The sequence below is a fragment of the Wolffia australiana genome, chromosome 4 (assembly GCF_029677425.1).
Source record: "Wolffia australiana isolate 7733 chromosome 4, ASM2967742v1".
NCBI classification, from domain to species: domain Eukaryota; kingdom Viridiplantae; phylum Streptophyta; class Magnoliopsida; order Alismatales; family Araceae; genus Wolffia; species Wolffia australiana.
Window position 1 is genome coordinate 17,536,716 of NC_135838.1, and position 15,378 is coordinate 17,552,093.

The following is a 15,378-nucleotide window of genomic DNA, read 5'->3' on the forward strand; positions in this document are numbered from 1 at the left end:
CTAAGCTTTTTGAATGTGTGTTTTATATATAGCAGAAATGATGTCCTTGGTAGAATCTAATAAGAATATCAAGAGAAAACTCGCTTTATCTTGGTCTTCTTCATCTTAATTAGCATTTCTCGAAAAATGGACACTCTTTGTTCCATATTTCTCTCAACCGGACTTACTGGATGATGCTAAACCCTAATTGGCTGATTTTGAATTATCATACAGGCGAAACTGTGAATACTTAATGACGAACGACCAGGTCATACCAGCGAGCCATCTATGTTTTTAAGTGCTACCCCATTAAATAATAATCAGTAGTTCACAGAAGCAATATCATGAGAGAATCAAGTTAAGTGATGGTTTTTGCGCCTATTTCCCAATTTGGATTTTGGGGTTCATGAAATTGTTAATATAGGTGTAAGAGTCAGCAAGGAATAAAGCCACTTAATACATATTAGAAGTTAACCAACTTCCACACCAATTTACATCATTTATAGTTCGACTCACCCTCATCCGCAAGCTAGCATTTCACAACAAAATGAAAGCGCCTCCTTTCACAACAATTCCGTGCTGATTTTCATTCTTTCTGTACAACTAAATAAATCTCACATCATCTTATACTTTTGAAAACATACGGCAGAGTTTTAGTTTCGTATTCTAAAATTGCGTTTAGGAAACAAAAAATATAAAATTGAGGAATACCATTATTCACAATTACTAATTGATGCATATTTACCTTTTTTCCTATCTTTTTTGCGGCATCTAGCCGCTTCCCCCGCTGTGCTAGGAAGTGTGACGGTGGCCGGAAGAAGCCATAAGAACAGCCACGGCGACGACGAACATAAACAACATGCCGCCCAGCAATGTGTATGTTCTCTTGGACGACTTCCGATACTCACCAAAGAGATAAATCCCCCAGAAGGTGCTCACAAGAGGCAAGGCCTGGTTAACAGTCACCCCAATTTTATTAACATTCAGATAGAGATAATGGAAATATTTTGGAAGAAAAAAAAAAGCGACTGAAGCCCAAATACAAGTCGTCCTTCAACATTCAACAATGAATTCTGTTTTGGCCCAGCAGAGTTTCCTTGCATTATCAGATCTAAAGTGCTTCGTTGTCTTCCATTTTTACTACGAATCATTTAAATAAGACTTGGAGTAACAAAAGATTTGTTATTTCAATAATTATCATGAATGAAGAAGATTTACGAGTAAATCTTGAGCCATCATTTTCAACCACTAGGGATTGGCATCCACCAACCGTTAGTGCCAATATTGTTCCGGATCGTCCCGAACGTGGACGATGGATGGGACGAGACGAATTTATTCCCGCCCGACGTCCGGATTCAGTGCAGGGACGAAAGAGGGGACGAATTTTTGTCCGATGGTTAGAAAACCGTCCCGTCGAGTCCTCCCTGGACGAATTTTCATCCTGCCTGGGAAAAAACCATCCCATCCCGGACGAAGAAAACCCATTTTATATTGTTAATATATTAATATAGATTTTTCTAAGTTTTTTAGGGAATTACGGAGGAGAGAGAATGCAAAGGGCCATATCTACAATTATTTCTGAGCGGCCTCTGTTTGCACGCACGAAAAAAAACGGGGCCTTTGATGCAAATTATCATTGCGAGGCCACGTGGCTACATCTCAACCGTCGGATGTGAATCCAGCGGTTTTCAGTTCACATTCATCCGTCCAATGTCCGAGACCTCCGGACGATAACTGTCCTGTCCGGTGGTCCCCAGGACAAACTTTCGTCCCGAAATTCGTCCGTATCTTTGGACGGGACGATTCTTTCGTCCCACGACGAAAGAATCGTCCCGTCCGCGTCCCTGCACTATGTTGTGCCAACCACCTTCATGTCAATGGTTAAAGTTGACAATGATGTCAACGTTCTCTGCTATGACATGATGCTGCCGAAGAGTGTCAACGATTGACAAAAACAAGACGGGACTCTTAAATTATGGTTAAAAGTAAACTGGCAAAGATTGGCAACCATTCAATGATGTTGCCTATGACGAAGACGAGTGCAGGTTGACGCAGTCAACATAGAATAGTCAAAGTACATTGGCAACATAATGGGACGAAGCCTAAGTTCACTAGATTGTCTGATATCATCATATAGACCCCACCAGAACAATTTCTTTTTTTTTCCTCAGTGGAACAATTCAAAAGGAGTTGTGGGCGAGTGTTCGATAATAAAAAAACAATCCGATTCTCAGTCGATTGATCAGATGGGCGGGATAGTCATCCCGATCGATCCAATGGAAATCGAGAAAACAGTCTTTTGCTCAATTTCGCTAAAATCGACCCACGACCGATCTAATCTCGATCTATCAGTCAGATCGAAGACCCAGACGGATCGCCGACCCGATCGATCGATCCGAAGCGATTCTCGATAAGTAGGTAGGTTGGGCAGGAAGAGAAACGGACCTGAACGGCGTCGGCGGCGGCGTAGCCGGCGGCTTGGCCGCCCATGAACTGGAAGCCGTTGCCGAAGCCGCAGAGAAGGCCGGCAAGCAGAGCCCAGTGGCGACCGTTCCAGTCTCTGAGATAGGCTTTGAAGGAGGACCGGGGCAGCCCTAGAAGAGGCCGGTACAGAAAGTACACGTTCAAGATCACCGCCAGGACGAAGCAGGAGATGGAGAAGTAGAAGAACGCCGTGTAGACCACCAAATGGGGTACGCCTCTTTTTAGAGTTCGCCACTGGTCGTTGGTCGCCAGATTGAAAGCCGGGGAGAAGAGCGAGAAACAGAGTCCCGCGAAGAACACGATGCACAGGCCTATGAAGGTTTCCGAGCCCAGTACCTACGCAAAATAGGGGGAAGCAATTAATAAATAAATTCCATCGAGTTTACTTCCATTTTATACTTCTATCCTTTTTTTTTCCTCTCTCTCTGTATGGTTTCTGTTCTTGTAATTTACATTTTTTCGGTGCAATCGTGAGGGTGACGAGTCCATGGTATAAGGGTTACCTTTCAACCTTTCTGTATCTGCCAGAAAATGGCGGACGTTATTTTTCTGATCGGTGAGACTTTAAATAAAGGAAAACTCTTTTTATGTTAAAAAATCGTTCATCTCAGTTTTTTCGTAAGAACAAGAAGGAAGAGAAGAAAAAAGGGTCTGTCGAATTTCAAGCACTCGGGCTCACCAACAAAATACGGAGACTTTTTAAGTCTCATTTGGAGTGACATTAACTTCCTAAAAGGATGAAGTTGTTTAACGTTTTCTCTCAATGATTTGTGTCAATCCTGAAATTTCAGCTCTTTCAATTAAACCAAAACGAGTGAAAATGACGACAGAGAATGGCTGACCTTGATCGATCTCCTGCGTTCGAGATCCAAAATGTACTGCGCCGTTCCATACTCAGCTTTCTGCTGCTTCGCGGAAGAATCATCCAATCCGTAGCTTCCAAATTCTATCTCCGCCTCTGCTTTGCCAGACGTAACATATTTTACGTTTTTATTAGAACAATGATAGAAGAAATCTACATCTAATCATCGCATTCTTTATTTTCCTTACCACCTCCTTTCGTCGCTTGATCTCCTTTATCCCTGCGCACAAGCAAGAGCTCAGAAAACTATTTGCACTGTCAGTCTACAGACATTATAATAATTCTTTTAATTGTGTCGCATACTCGTCATCAAGCTTGAAATCAGCCACTTCGAGAAGCTTTTCCCGGTTGTCTGCAGAGTTTGAAGCGTGAACAGCGGAGCCCAGGCAGACGGCGACGAGGAAGCAGGCAACTCCAGGAAATAGGATATCGGCTCTGTTGATACGATCGTCCAAGAAGTAATTCATGGTTGTTCCTGAAAATTTCCATGAAGATCTAGTCAGTCTTATAAAAAGGCTAAACGCCAACTAATGATAATTAAGCTTTATAATTTATATCAAGAGCAGAATCGATATCCTGAATTCGAAGGGAATCCTAGAAAGCTTACCAATAACGACAGTCAAACTCGATGATATCACTTGCGTTACTGAAAGACCTACAAAAGCCCAACCATATTGAGTGCACAAATTCCCCAGGCTGAGAACAACTCCACCTGCCATGGCGAACAGAACTGATGGCCAATTATCCTGCAGAAGTCTTAAATGGGTCATTTATTATTCATCAAATCATACAAATTACTAGAAATTTGCCGTACGCGTTCAGGATTATCTAATGACGGCTAAACAAAGGTGTAAAATTGTTTCTCTAATCTGTCCTTGAATCATACACGAAATAACAGAAGATGTGTTTTTACTCTATCACGGAAGTTTGACCATCCATCGGCAAATCTTCCAAGAGATTACGAAATATGTGAAATCATAAACTCCGAAACTGATGTTTTTTTCATCCATCGGCGAATTGATGTTCAGAAAAGGAAGTTTGTTGATTCATGGGCTAATGATCCAAGAAATAACAGGAGTAAGATTAGGAAAAAGGAAAGCTCAATGGATACCTGAGAGAGTTGTGTGAAGAAATTGGGCATGTCTGGTGAGTCGCCGCCGATCTGGCCAAATGTTAGAGCAATTACGACGGCGGCAAGAAGATTCGTGATGGAGTAGTCGAGATACGTGTGCTGAGGCAGGCGGCCTCTTCTTTCTAACATAGTGAGAATCGCTGGCCATGTCCCGAGGAAGAACAGCGCAGCGAACATTAAGGCGATGGCGCCCCCCTTGTCCGTGACGACGTACATCTTCAAATTCCACTTCTCGCTGCAATCAGAAATTAGAAGTAAAGCTTCACGGAAAGCCGGATTGCTGATCATTATAGCAGGGGAAAGGAGTAGGACAGATTGTTATACATATGTAGATTCCACTCGGAGTTCGTGATTCCGCAGATTTCGTGGAGGAGATCAAAACTGAGCGCTCATCCATATAATGGAAAGATTCCTCTGGGGCCCGCTATATGCAAAGAAAACGGAAAGAAATTCCCTGATTTGCAGTTCCGCCGAGCTCTCCATCAACCTCTAACAGAGACAGATAGATAGATACATCCCTGATTTGCAGTTCCTCCGAGCTCTCAATCATCATCCAACATAGAGAGAGAGAGAGAGAGAGAGAGATTGATAGATTTATAAATAATATATAGATGGACAACGCAGAGATGTGTAAATTGCGTCGCTTAAACTCTAAAACGACATCTTAATTGCCAACAACAGTGAAGTTTACACTAGACACGGACTCAGGAAAGATCCGAGAGGACAAAAGCAAGGCGAAAAAATAATCAAAAGAAATTTCAAACATTAATAGTCAAACATTTTCAGCAATCAGAGAACGGCACCTTCAACTGACGATGATCGTGATCTGACGCTGATACAGCGCAATTTACTCTGATCTCCGGCCGGCGAGATGAAGATTGCAACAAAAGCGATTAGCGTAGGAGAAGAAGAGGAGTTTGTCCGATCGGCCCGCGATTTCCTTTTGATCGAGCAGGGCCAAGTCCAAGAGCGAGAAATTCACGCCGGCGACGGCGGCACGGCAGAAGGAGTGACGTGGCAGCCTTTGGAGGGTGGAAACAGTTCGGTTATCTACCCAACTTAGTGCTGATCTGGAGTCGATGTGGACTTGAGCTGAGCATTTAATGCGGATTTAACTTTAATTAATTTGGAGTGCCACGTGGCATTAAGCCATGCCCCTACATGCAGTAAAATATATTAATTTCCTTGTTCCTCCCAAAAGTATGCTATTTGCATTAGCGATTTCTTTGTGGACTAATATTGGGATTTTTCTCCATTTGCGTGGACAGGTGACTATCATGAAATTGCGTAGATATGATACTATTGATATATTTTACGCGTTTATTTTTTCCTGTGGTTGTGTGGATATGATGCAATCTCAACTCCCTTCTTCTAGGAGAGAAAAAGGGAAGGGGGTTGGATGTTTATTGCAAGATTGATGTAGTTGGAGTGTGATTAGACCTTTTGTTCAATCAATATTGCTAAAAATCACCCTCAAAACATGGTTGTCCAGAGTTTCTTATTTGTTTATTTTATGTGTAACGACTTGAGATTGTTTATTTGGTATTTTATCCATGGATTTTACAAGTTTTTATTGTTTCTATGATTATTTAGGCAAAGAATTGAGAGCGGGTCAGGTTATAATCAATTTGAAGCAATTTAATTATCCCAACCCCAACTAGGTCAAATTAAGAGTGGGCCCTGATAAGTTCAAAAATATGTGTTTATATGTCGTTATTTACGGGTTTTCGAACTTAAGCAATAATATTTATTTTATACCTTCGTGTTTAAGTAAGGGGTCGAACCCTAGGGAGGCGGTGGTGATGTTCAATTTTTGATCGAATTAGGGTTTAGCATTCAAACCTAAATGAGATGATGTGTTAACCACTTATGAAATACAGATGGTTGAAAAATTGCAACTAACTTCTATCTTTTGAACTCAAATGATTCCAAGAGCTCTCTGTTATTTAATAACAGAGATATATAATCACTTGAATTTATCTTTTTATTTTATTTAAAATCTTAAATTGTTTTGAATTATGTTTTTAAGTTTGTTTTAGTCAATTTGAAATCTATATATAAAATTGATTTAATTCTAAGTCTTTTGTATTTTATTTGATTTATTTCTGACGAATTTAGGATGTTAAGAATGTCTCCTTTTTTAATTCAATTTTTATTTTAATGGAATTGATTTGAAATTGTAGAAATGTCCACAATTAGCAAATCATGAAAACGATTTGCTGATTGGAGAAATAAGGGGCAAATGTGAGTGAATTAAATGTCATATATCATTCGAATTAGTTAATCTAAACTCAAGGGATGCTAATTGCACTAAAAACAAAGTAAAATTTTAGAATTAAAGTGATTGAAATTGAAAATTGAAAAACCAACGGAGGACGTAAACGGAATCCTCAAATTGGTACAATTAAGTGCGAAATAAAGGGCAAAATCCAAGCAAAAGAGCCTAGAAGTACCAGGAATATTCGGAGAATCGATCTGGGCAAACTTCAAGCAACGAACACCAAAGATCTTCCACGAATCTGACTTGAAATTGCTGAAAGTGCAGCGATAGATCTGCAAATTTCTTCCCCAAATCGAGCTCCAAATCCTTCCTGGTTGAATCTTGAGTCTTGAGGAGGCTAGGCGATCAATCCTTGAGCTTAAAAATCAAGAATCGTAGCTTAATTTTTCGATTTGCCCCTTTTATCGTCGCGGAATCGGAAGAACAGCTCTTCCGGTTCCGTTATATTTTGTCTCTTATGCGCGTTGTACGCAGAGCGTACAACGCATTCTTATTGGCTAACGCGGTGCCGTGTACGGATCTTTCTCCGCGTACACGTGCTTTGCACAGTGGAAGACCCGCCCAGTGCTATGCATGTGCTTAACTCGCTGCGTCGCACGCAGCGAGTTAAGCTGCACGCGGTTGGTCGTCGCACGGGTGCGTGTGGTGTGCGACACGCACGGCGCGGTGCATGTGTGTGTCGCGTACTAAAAGCACCGATCTGCTCACTCATAGGTCCTCGTCATGATGCATGCGGAGCGCTTCACACCGCACATGATGTGCAACATGCACGACCATGCGTGCGTGTGTGTCATGCACCGAAGACCGAGCGTGCATTCTGATTGGCCGCCGCTCTCTTCGGTGTCTTTCCCTGCGCACTAAACACACTTTAGCGGTTAAATTGGCCCAATAAGGGCCAGTTTCAATAAATAAAAAAAATTTAAATAGAAAACACCTAAAATAAATCCTAAAAATATTTTTTAATGCCTAAAAAATGATTTTATTATTTTCTAGAGTTTGTTTTATTTACTTCTTTTCTTTTTATTTATATAAATAGGTCAATTAATCATTTATTCATTTGAAACTCATTCTAAAAAAATTTAAAGTGTAAAAATTGACCTAAATATTGATTAAAAGTATTATTTAACTTGAAATTCAAGGAATTTATTATTTTAACCTAAAATAATGATAACATGGATTAAAAGTTGATGTTTTAAAGCATTAAAAGCCCAAAAATATGATGAACTTAATACTTTATTAGCTCTTATATGCATGTTATCAGGCCCCGATGATACTTAAATTTTATCTCATGTTAAATAATAAATCATTCGCTAACCTGTTTAACAACTGGAATGATCTAGTATGTGTTAGATATGTGGTGAACCCCTTGCAACATACCCCTTGGTTTTTCTGAAAATGATATCTCCATCTGCATTCAATCAATGCAAATGCTTTGGCACCCTCTAGATTTGTCCATATCTCAGCTTTTCATGGGGTACAATAAACACTCTAAAATGATGTGGCATTTTTACGTGCTATTAATTTTTGGGGTATTTTGATACAATCATTGTATAAGAATAATTATGGTTGATCAGTCATAATTGGACAATATTGATGAATTGTCACATCTTTGAGATCATTATAGCTTGATACTTAATAGAACACTCAACTTGGTATCTTAAAATTACATTTTAATGAGTGAAAGAGATGAAGTCACTTTGCAGGGATGTCGGATAATGTCAACCATTCATGCATTTTAGAGAAAGGATTGCGATAAGCATATAATAGAATCAAACAGAAAAAATACCAAGAAGAATAGTATTAGAAATGTCTATAAATTGATGGAGAACTAGAAAAGTCATAATAATAAAAAGCATAAGATGATTAATTAATATACTGATGTAATATATTTTAATATAAGTTGTGACTGTAAAATGGTGTTAACTGAGCTATAAGACAAATCCAACTAATATGCAATTGAAATTTTGATGGATCAACCTCGAATCTTAACTTTGATAGATATTATGTGACGGTTAAACCAATCACATTTCTATGACACGCTTAAGTTTATTCAAATAAATAATAACCATCACGGGCGATGGTTGTAATTAAGTGTTTTAATAAATCCAAATATGATGTCGATTATAATGGGATCGTTGTACTATTATTGCTAGTCTTTGAACATGTATATGCATATTTGAAAAATACTAGAGATCTACATAAGAATATCCAATAATAGTATGTTTAGTCCCACTTGTATGATATGTATGATCTTTTGTAACCATTGGAAAGGATAAACTAATGAAAGATAGTCAGTGCACTTTAGGGAAAGAATTCACTGATTTGATAGGTGTAAATCACTGAATGTTATTATACCCAATTTTAAATCATGTTGATTAATGCCAAATTTTTATATATCATCCCAATACTTGAGAAACCAAATTTATCTCGTAGAAAAAAAATACACAGTATATGACTCACAAACCCAATCATGGGATCCAAATAATTATTATCTCACATATTGCAAGAAGTACATGAAGGTGATTGGATGCTTGAGAGAGGATCATCCGCCATTAGTATGGGAGGAGATTGACTCGAGGAAGAATATGCATATAATTCCCTAGCCAAGGCAAAGGATATATTGGAGAAGATATTCTCCGATGGTTTTGACTTGCATTAATTTTGACTCGAATGACATAATAGGGTTTGAAGGTTAGCTAAACCCTAAGTTATTAAGAGTCTCATGTAGATGGATTGTTCCTATACAAATTTAATTAATGGAGATAAAGGTTCCGCGGATATATTATATACTAGTCTATATATTTGAGAGAAATAGGTGTAGCTCGACCTAGATGTTATGTTCTATGGCCTCGATCTTGATGACAAATAAGAACAACTCGCAGCATAAAACATAAACAAAATTGTAACATCATTGATGAAATATGAAACGAACCTCAACACGAATCACATATGTGATATTTTGTGTCTCAAACGAGGCCTTTGGAGCTGCTCATGTGTGCACCCCTTTAACTATCTACACTATCCTCAGCACGTTGAATATCCTCCTTTGCCTTGAAGAGCCCTGTTTATCCTCCGTCAACATTGTTACACGTCTTGATTGCATCAGGAATGGAGAGGAGCTATGGGGATAAGGGAGAAGGAGGGATAAGGGTGATGGAGGACCATCCAGAAGATTAAGCCCAAGTTCGTCAACAGCCATGTCGAGGAACCCGAGCCGACGTGAAGAACCCAAATTTCCAATATCATGTTTGATGACAACTTCCTAGCGTCATTTATTTCTTGCACGTGTCATTTTCTTTGACTTTATGGACCCCCCCCCCTGTACGGCCCTCCCATGTCTGTTTCATTTTACGTTTATCTGTTTTGTTCAGTCCATTAGGGGAGAGTGATGTAGGACAACTAGATGAATGGATGCAGACGACTAAAGGAGACGGGGTGGATGACAGGGATACGGGTGCAGGAAGTGGTTGAGGGTAGGAGGGATAAAACAGACCACAAATCCACATGATCGATTTCGAAAACTTAAATTCGATGAAATAATGGTGGTGCAGCCCCTTTCCTCGTCGAGGGCGGGAGTACTGTCTTCAACCACCGCGACGATGCTTAAGCACCAAATCCAATACTTCGAATTCACATTTGGGGAAAACTCACGAGAGACCTAATTGACTAATCGTTGAGAATTCCAAGAAATTCAAAGCAAATCCGACGGCGGTGGACAAATTCTCGAGGAATACTAGACGGAGAACACACGACACCAAAGAGTTTAGACGTACCTCGGCACCAGAGTGCGTGATGAGGCTGCGGTAAATTCTGATCGTAGCGTGGCTCGACGATACGGGTGTTGAGCGGCCCTGGCAATGGGACAGCCGGACTAAACCTAGTTGCTCGGTGGCCGGAGTGCTTGGGCATGGGGCGTCGTTGGGGGGGCGATTGACGGGCACTTCGATTAGGGGTCACAGATCCAACTGCGCGATCAGTTGGTGGGGGTCAAGGGGGGAGTCACCCCCTTGCGTGGTGCGCGGCAATGCCCGACACCTAAACGGTATGCACGACGACTTGTGGTGGCAAGGGTGTCCGGGGCATGGGCGGTCGGTGTGGCAGCCTGCGCTAGCGCTTGTGGCGTTGGCGTGCGCTGGCGCCTGTGGGTGCGGGCGTACGCGGGCGTTGGCGGTGCCAGCGTTCGCTTGTGCCTGTGAGCGCGGGCGTGTGCGGGCGCCAACAGCCCTAACGATGGCGGTCGTCCATGGCCGGTGCTGGTTGACAGGCGCGGGCGGCTGGTCGGGGCGGCCGGCACTGGTTGACAGGTGCGGGCGGTCCTAGTCGGAGCGGCCGGCGCTGGTTGACAGGCGCGGGCGGCCCTGGTCAAGGCGGCCAGCGCTGGTTGACAGGCACAGACGGCCCTGAACGGGGGCGGCCGACGCTAGGTCTTTTAGCGCTGGTGGCTCTGAGGAGGTGGCTGGCGCTGGAAGTGTCGGCCGAACAGATCAAGAAGATGACAGAGAGAGAGAAAGAAAAAAGGGAGAGAGAGAGAGAGGTAGAAAGAAAGAAAGAGAGAAAGGGAGGGAGGGACTGGCTAAAGGGTATGTGCGCTGGAGGCGTGTAGACAAGGGTTTGAGCCCCCATGGTTGCAACTAAGGCAACAAATAATATTTATACTTCTCTCTCTTTCGGTTCGGTCTTGGTCCGGTTGGGGGTTTGAACCAAAAACTTTACCAAACAATTGGTAAAACCATGAAACCCAAACCGACGGTATCGGTTCGGTCCGGTTTTACCAAAATTCGGTAAAAAATGGTGAACCTTACTTACACTATATAAGGGGGTGGAGATCGCATGTTTTATAAAGACTCTTTGGAAGAAAATATTGGTGTGTTGCACCATAGGGTCTCCACCTTCCTCCATGGAGGAGTGGCTTTTCTTGTTTTCTTTGTAGGCTACCTTTGAAGTAGAATTTCTCGATCACCGCCGCCAACAAGCCACTGTCGTTCAGGGCCGTCCACCAATGTCAAGTTGCACCGCCAGCATTCCCGCCGTGCACCCTGCACTGATGATGCTGCCATTGCGGCCTCTTTGCTCTCCCCCTTTGCGGCCACACATCAGTCATCATCGGCCTCTACTGCTGCCCCGCAGCCTCCATCACGGTTCCGTGGCCATCCCGCGCCCCGGTGCAGAGTTGTTCCAATTGTTAGCAGTCACTCTTGCCACTGCCTTGCGGCCACACCCGCGACGCCCACTGCCACCCCTGACCCTCGCGGCCCTGCCCTAACCCCACGATCGTCTGTAGTGGCATCATCATCAGCCAGCTGCTCTGCAGCCACCCTCCCCAACTCAACTTCTATCGTCCGCACTCATCTTCGGGGCACTCGCATGGGTAGACATCTACCTCTATGTCATCATCGGGTGGTGGATCAATAGGGTTTCCACTAACGTCCATGAAAAGTAGGGATGGACAGTCAAATCGTCGATGTCCAAACCCCTCGCATTTAAAGCATTATAGTGGCTCGCGGTTTGTTGTCGGAGCTCGAGCGGTCAAGACAATCGATGAGGCAGCTGGGGCTGCAGTAACCGTCGTCGGTGGGGGAGGGGTGTTCCTAGCGGAGAGCGGAGCCCCTCTCGGTAATCCCGTAGTCGATATAGGCCTCACGAGTAGGTGGGGCCGTCACCGTAGATGTATCGTCAATGGAGAACTCGTTGCTCTCCAATATACTATATGCCTGATCTACTAATGTTGGGTTCTGCTCCAACACCTTAGCTCATAGCTTTGGACGTAGTCCGTGCACGAAGAGCACAATCTGAACATGTGGGCTATTGATGAAGCGGCAGCGCATACGATACTCCTCGAAGTCCTTGATGTAATCACTAACCTTGCGTCTGCCATGCTTGAGATCCATCCACTTGAGGAGGAGACATGTCATGTAGAGCTTAGGGATCTACTTACCCTTAAGCTTTCTCGACATGACTTCCCAAGTGATGGGCGGATCTCCTCGTCATCTCGCGGCATCCTTCTCGTTCTTCCAGAATATCTTGTCCTGGCCTCCCAGTCTGGCCTCCACATATGCGACGCAAAGGTCGCCATCCATATCGCACCACTAGAAGTAACTCTCTAAATCGGACTCCCAATCTGTATAATCTTTCGGATTCCGTGTGCCCTCGTAGATGGGAACTTCAATCTGAACACTCTTTTGAATCATGGCTCGATGGGCATCCTGTCTATGATCTCTATCATCATCATCATAATGACGACGGGCTGGGTGATGTCGACGGACGTCTTGTGGTTTGTACGGATCTAAGGGTTCCGGGGCGGGAGCCGAAACATGATTGGCCGAACGATAATCCTGCGGCGCAGGAGGTCCTAGTGGCACGTCGACTGTCCTCGGGACCAGTGGCGCCTGCTGCATATATTGGCCAAGCTGGGTGGGGGCCGCGTATGGTACGTAGGCTGCGGGAGCAATCGGCGGTGCGGCAAGTGGTGCCGAGGTAGCATACTGCTCACGCGGCGCATAAGTTGGCAGCGGCCCGTAGGTCGGCACCAGTGCATAGGTTGGCGCTGGCCCGTAGATCGGTGCTGGCGCATAGGTCAGCGCTGGGGCATAAGTCGGTGCCAGCGCGTGGGTCGGCGCCAGGGCATAATTTGGCTGTATCGTCTTCGCGGGCGCACTAAATGCCCCATAGTGACCATGGGGGCCATACATAGATGCATGGGTCGGCGCGGATCTGTACTGTTCAGGGTTCGCATGGGGCATCGGCAGGTAATAGGGTTCCTCTCATGTCGGAGGATGGCCATGCGTTGGGTACTGAGCTGGGGTCGGCTCGTAAGGTCGGCCTTGATAATCCTGACGTTGTCTTTCTGGATGATATCTGGTTGCGGCGGATGTCTCCTGTCGGGGTGGGAATCGCAACTCCGGATAGTTCTGTGGTCATTCCTAATAGTAGTATTGGTCCTTGTTGCATCACAGAGGACGATATCGGCCGGTCGAAGGTTGTCGTCGATGTTGCTGTCCCCATGGCGTCTGACGTGGCTGATAGGGGCGCGTCGGTGGCTCGTACGGTTGAGGCGGCACGTTGGGAGGCTGCTGGAACTCTGAGCTATCTCTGGCTTGCACTCTCTCGGGTTACTGGACAACGTCGCCGGATCGTGACGGTGAGTAGTGAGTGTTCAGCGTCGGTGTTGGTGCCGTGGGCATTGTCGTTTGCCCTAGGTCTTCGGACCATGGCGGGGCTGTCATCATTGTCGGCTCGCTAGTGTGAGTAGGGTGCCTATGTGAGGACTCCCTATGGGCGCGAGTAGATGACTCAGCCTCGACGACGTCAGACGAAGCAGCCTGAGGAAGTGCTAAAATGGGATCTTCCGCGAGAAGATCCGGGAATTCAGGATCGAATAATGGATCCTTGTCGTGTGATGCACCATCCATGGCCGACCGTGATTGGCTGCGTGTTTGAACCATCTTATGACCAGATATCTCGTTCTCTAGGGTTCCTATCTAAGATGATGCAATGTCGAGTAATATGCGATGTATGAATGCATGTGCTATGAATTTTGAAAATATGAATGCGTGCAAGAGGTGCAAAGATGAGAGAAATAAATAAATTTTTTTTTTGTATTTTTCCGGGCCGACAACGCTAAGCGCGGAGGTTAGCACGATCGGCTCTGATACTAATTTGATGTAACGCGACGGTCGGAATTGACACCTTGTGTTACGTGAGGAAGGTAGACTCTAAATGCAATGAAATGACATGAATTAATATATATGATTTCAAAAAATAGTAACGAAAAATATTTCGGTCGTCAATGAAATGAGACGTAAATCAGGAGACAACACGTGATGGGTTTTGTCATGATCAAGCTTCCACTAATCCGGGTGTTCAGCTCAAGGTCGGGAACGTCACCCTCCGTGAGCGTCCACACCATCGACGTGAACGAGCAGTTCCAAATACCATCAAAAAGAATGTCTTAACACAATGATGGTGGCTAAGTCCTATATGTGTTTTAAACTTGCTCGGGGCGACGAGAAATTAGAGATCGGCACTAAAAGAAGTAACTAATACTATAACGTAAGGGAAGAAGAGTGTGACATGTGGAGTTTTGAGTCGAAGTGCCTTGAGCTTATAATGCACAGCGTAGTGTGTTGAGGATCGCTAGAAGAGAACCACTAAGTGCAGGAACGGTGGATTGAGAGTGGCAAATGATCAGATGCGGCTCCGAGGCAATTCAACTCCCAGCATTTTCACCAATAGTTCCTGATCAACGACCCAGATTCTCACGACCAGTAGCAATTGAGGGTTCGGAGACCAAATTGTTCGCAATGAACAGTCGGGGATGGAGATATAGCTCGGACAAACAAGAAGGCAGACTGTGATAATCCACGGTCGAGCATCAAAAGTCTATGTTCATACAATGAAGTCTCATGGCCTGCAGAATGGAGCGTATTCAGGAAGTAATGTATTGATGGTCTGCAAGCAGGTGCGGTTCCGGCTTCGGTGAAATGCTTGAGGATCGTGCAGATGGGTGCCCGTCGGCAGACACAGTGGGTTGGCGCTGCGAGAGAGGGCGGGGGAGGTAGTTCAACGATCAATCGTTGGTCCAAATTGCAACGGAAATCGGCTTGCCGTGTAGTCAACAATGACGATTGGGGTAATTATCGA

The 15,378-nt window shown here is 44.1% G+C and overlaps 1 protein-coding gene across 6 annotated transcripts; it reads right to left on the reverse strand.

The window, feature by feature from the left end:
* Positions 1-419: 419 nt before the first annotated feature.
* LOC144702152 (ureide permease 1-like) lies at positions 420-5,481 on the reverse strand. Of its 6 annotated transcripts, none has more exons than XM_078574058.1 (9): positions 4,782-5,238; positions 4,437-4,692; positions 3,933-4,071; positions 3,629-3,800; positions 3,514-3,545; positions 3,306-3,421; positions 2,425-2,799; positions 725-930; positions 420-574 (listed from the first exon to the last, which is right to left on the reverse strand). In XM_078574058.1, exons 2-8 carry the CDS (start codon positions 4,671-4,673, stop codon positions 772-774), a joined length of 1,230 nt encoding a protein of 409 aa, XP_078430184.1. In that variant the 5' UTR covers positions 4,674-4,692; positions 4,782-5,238; the 3' UTR covers positions 420-574; positions 725-771. The 6 variants fall into 6 exon arrangements, with proteins under 6 accessions (XP_078430184.1, XP_078430185.1, XP_078430183.1 ...); XM_078574059.1 differs by lacking the exon at positions 420-574 and adding an exon at positions 5,261-5,481 and having other exon boundaries at positions 582-930; positions 4,782-4,881; XM_078574057.1 differs by lacking the exon at positions 420-574 and adding an exon at positions 5,261-5,481 and having other exon boundaries at positions 582-930; positions 4,782-4,946.
* Between the last annotated feature and the right edge of the window lie 9,897 nt (positions 5,482-15,378).

Coding starts and splice junctions, on each gene's coding strand:
- LOC144702152 (XM_078574058.1), bottom strand. CDS start 4,673: ATGTACGTCGTCACGGACAAGGGGGGCGCCATCGCCTTAATGTTCGCT. Junction 3,801..3,932: donor GAGTTTGACTGTCGTTATTG/GTAAGCTTTCTA, acceptor GGAAATTTTCAG/GAACAACCATGAATTACTTC. Junction 2,800..3,305: donor AACGCAGGAGATCGATCAAG/GTCAGCCATTCT, acceptor TATTTTGCGTAG/GTACTGGGCTCGGAAACCTT.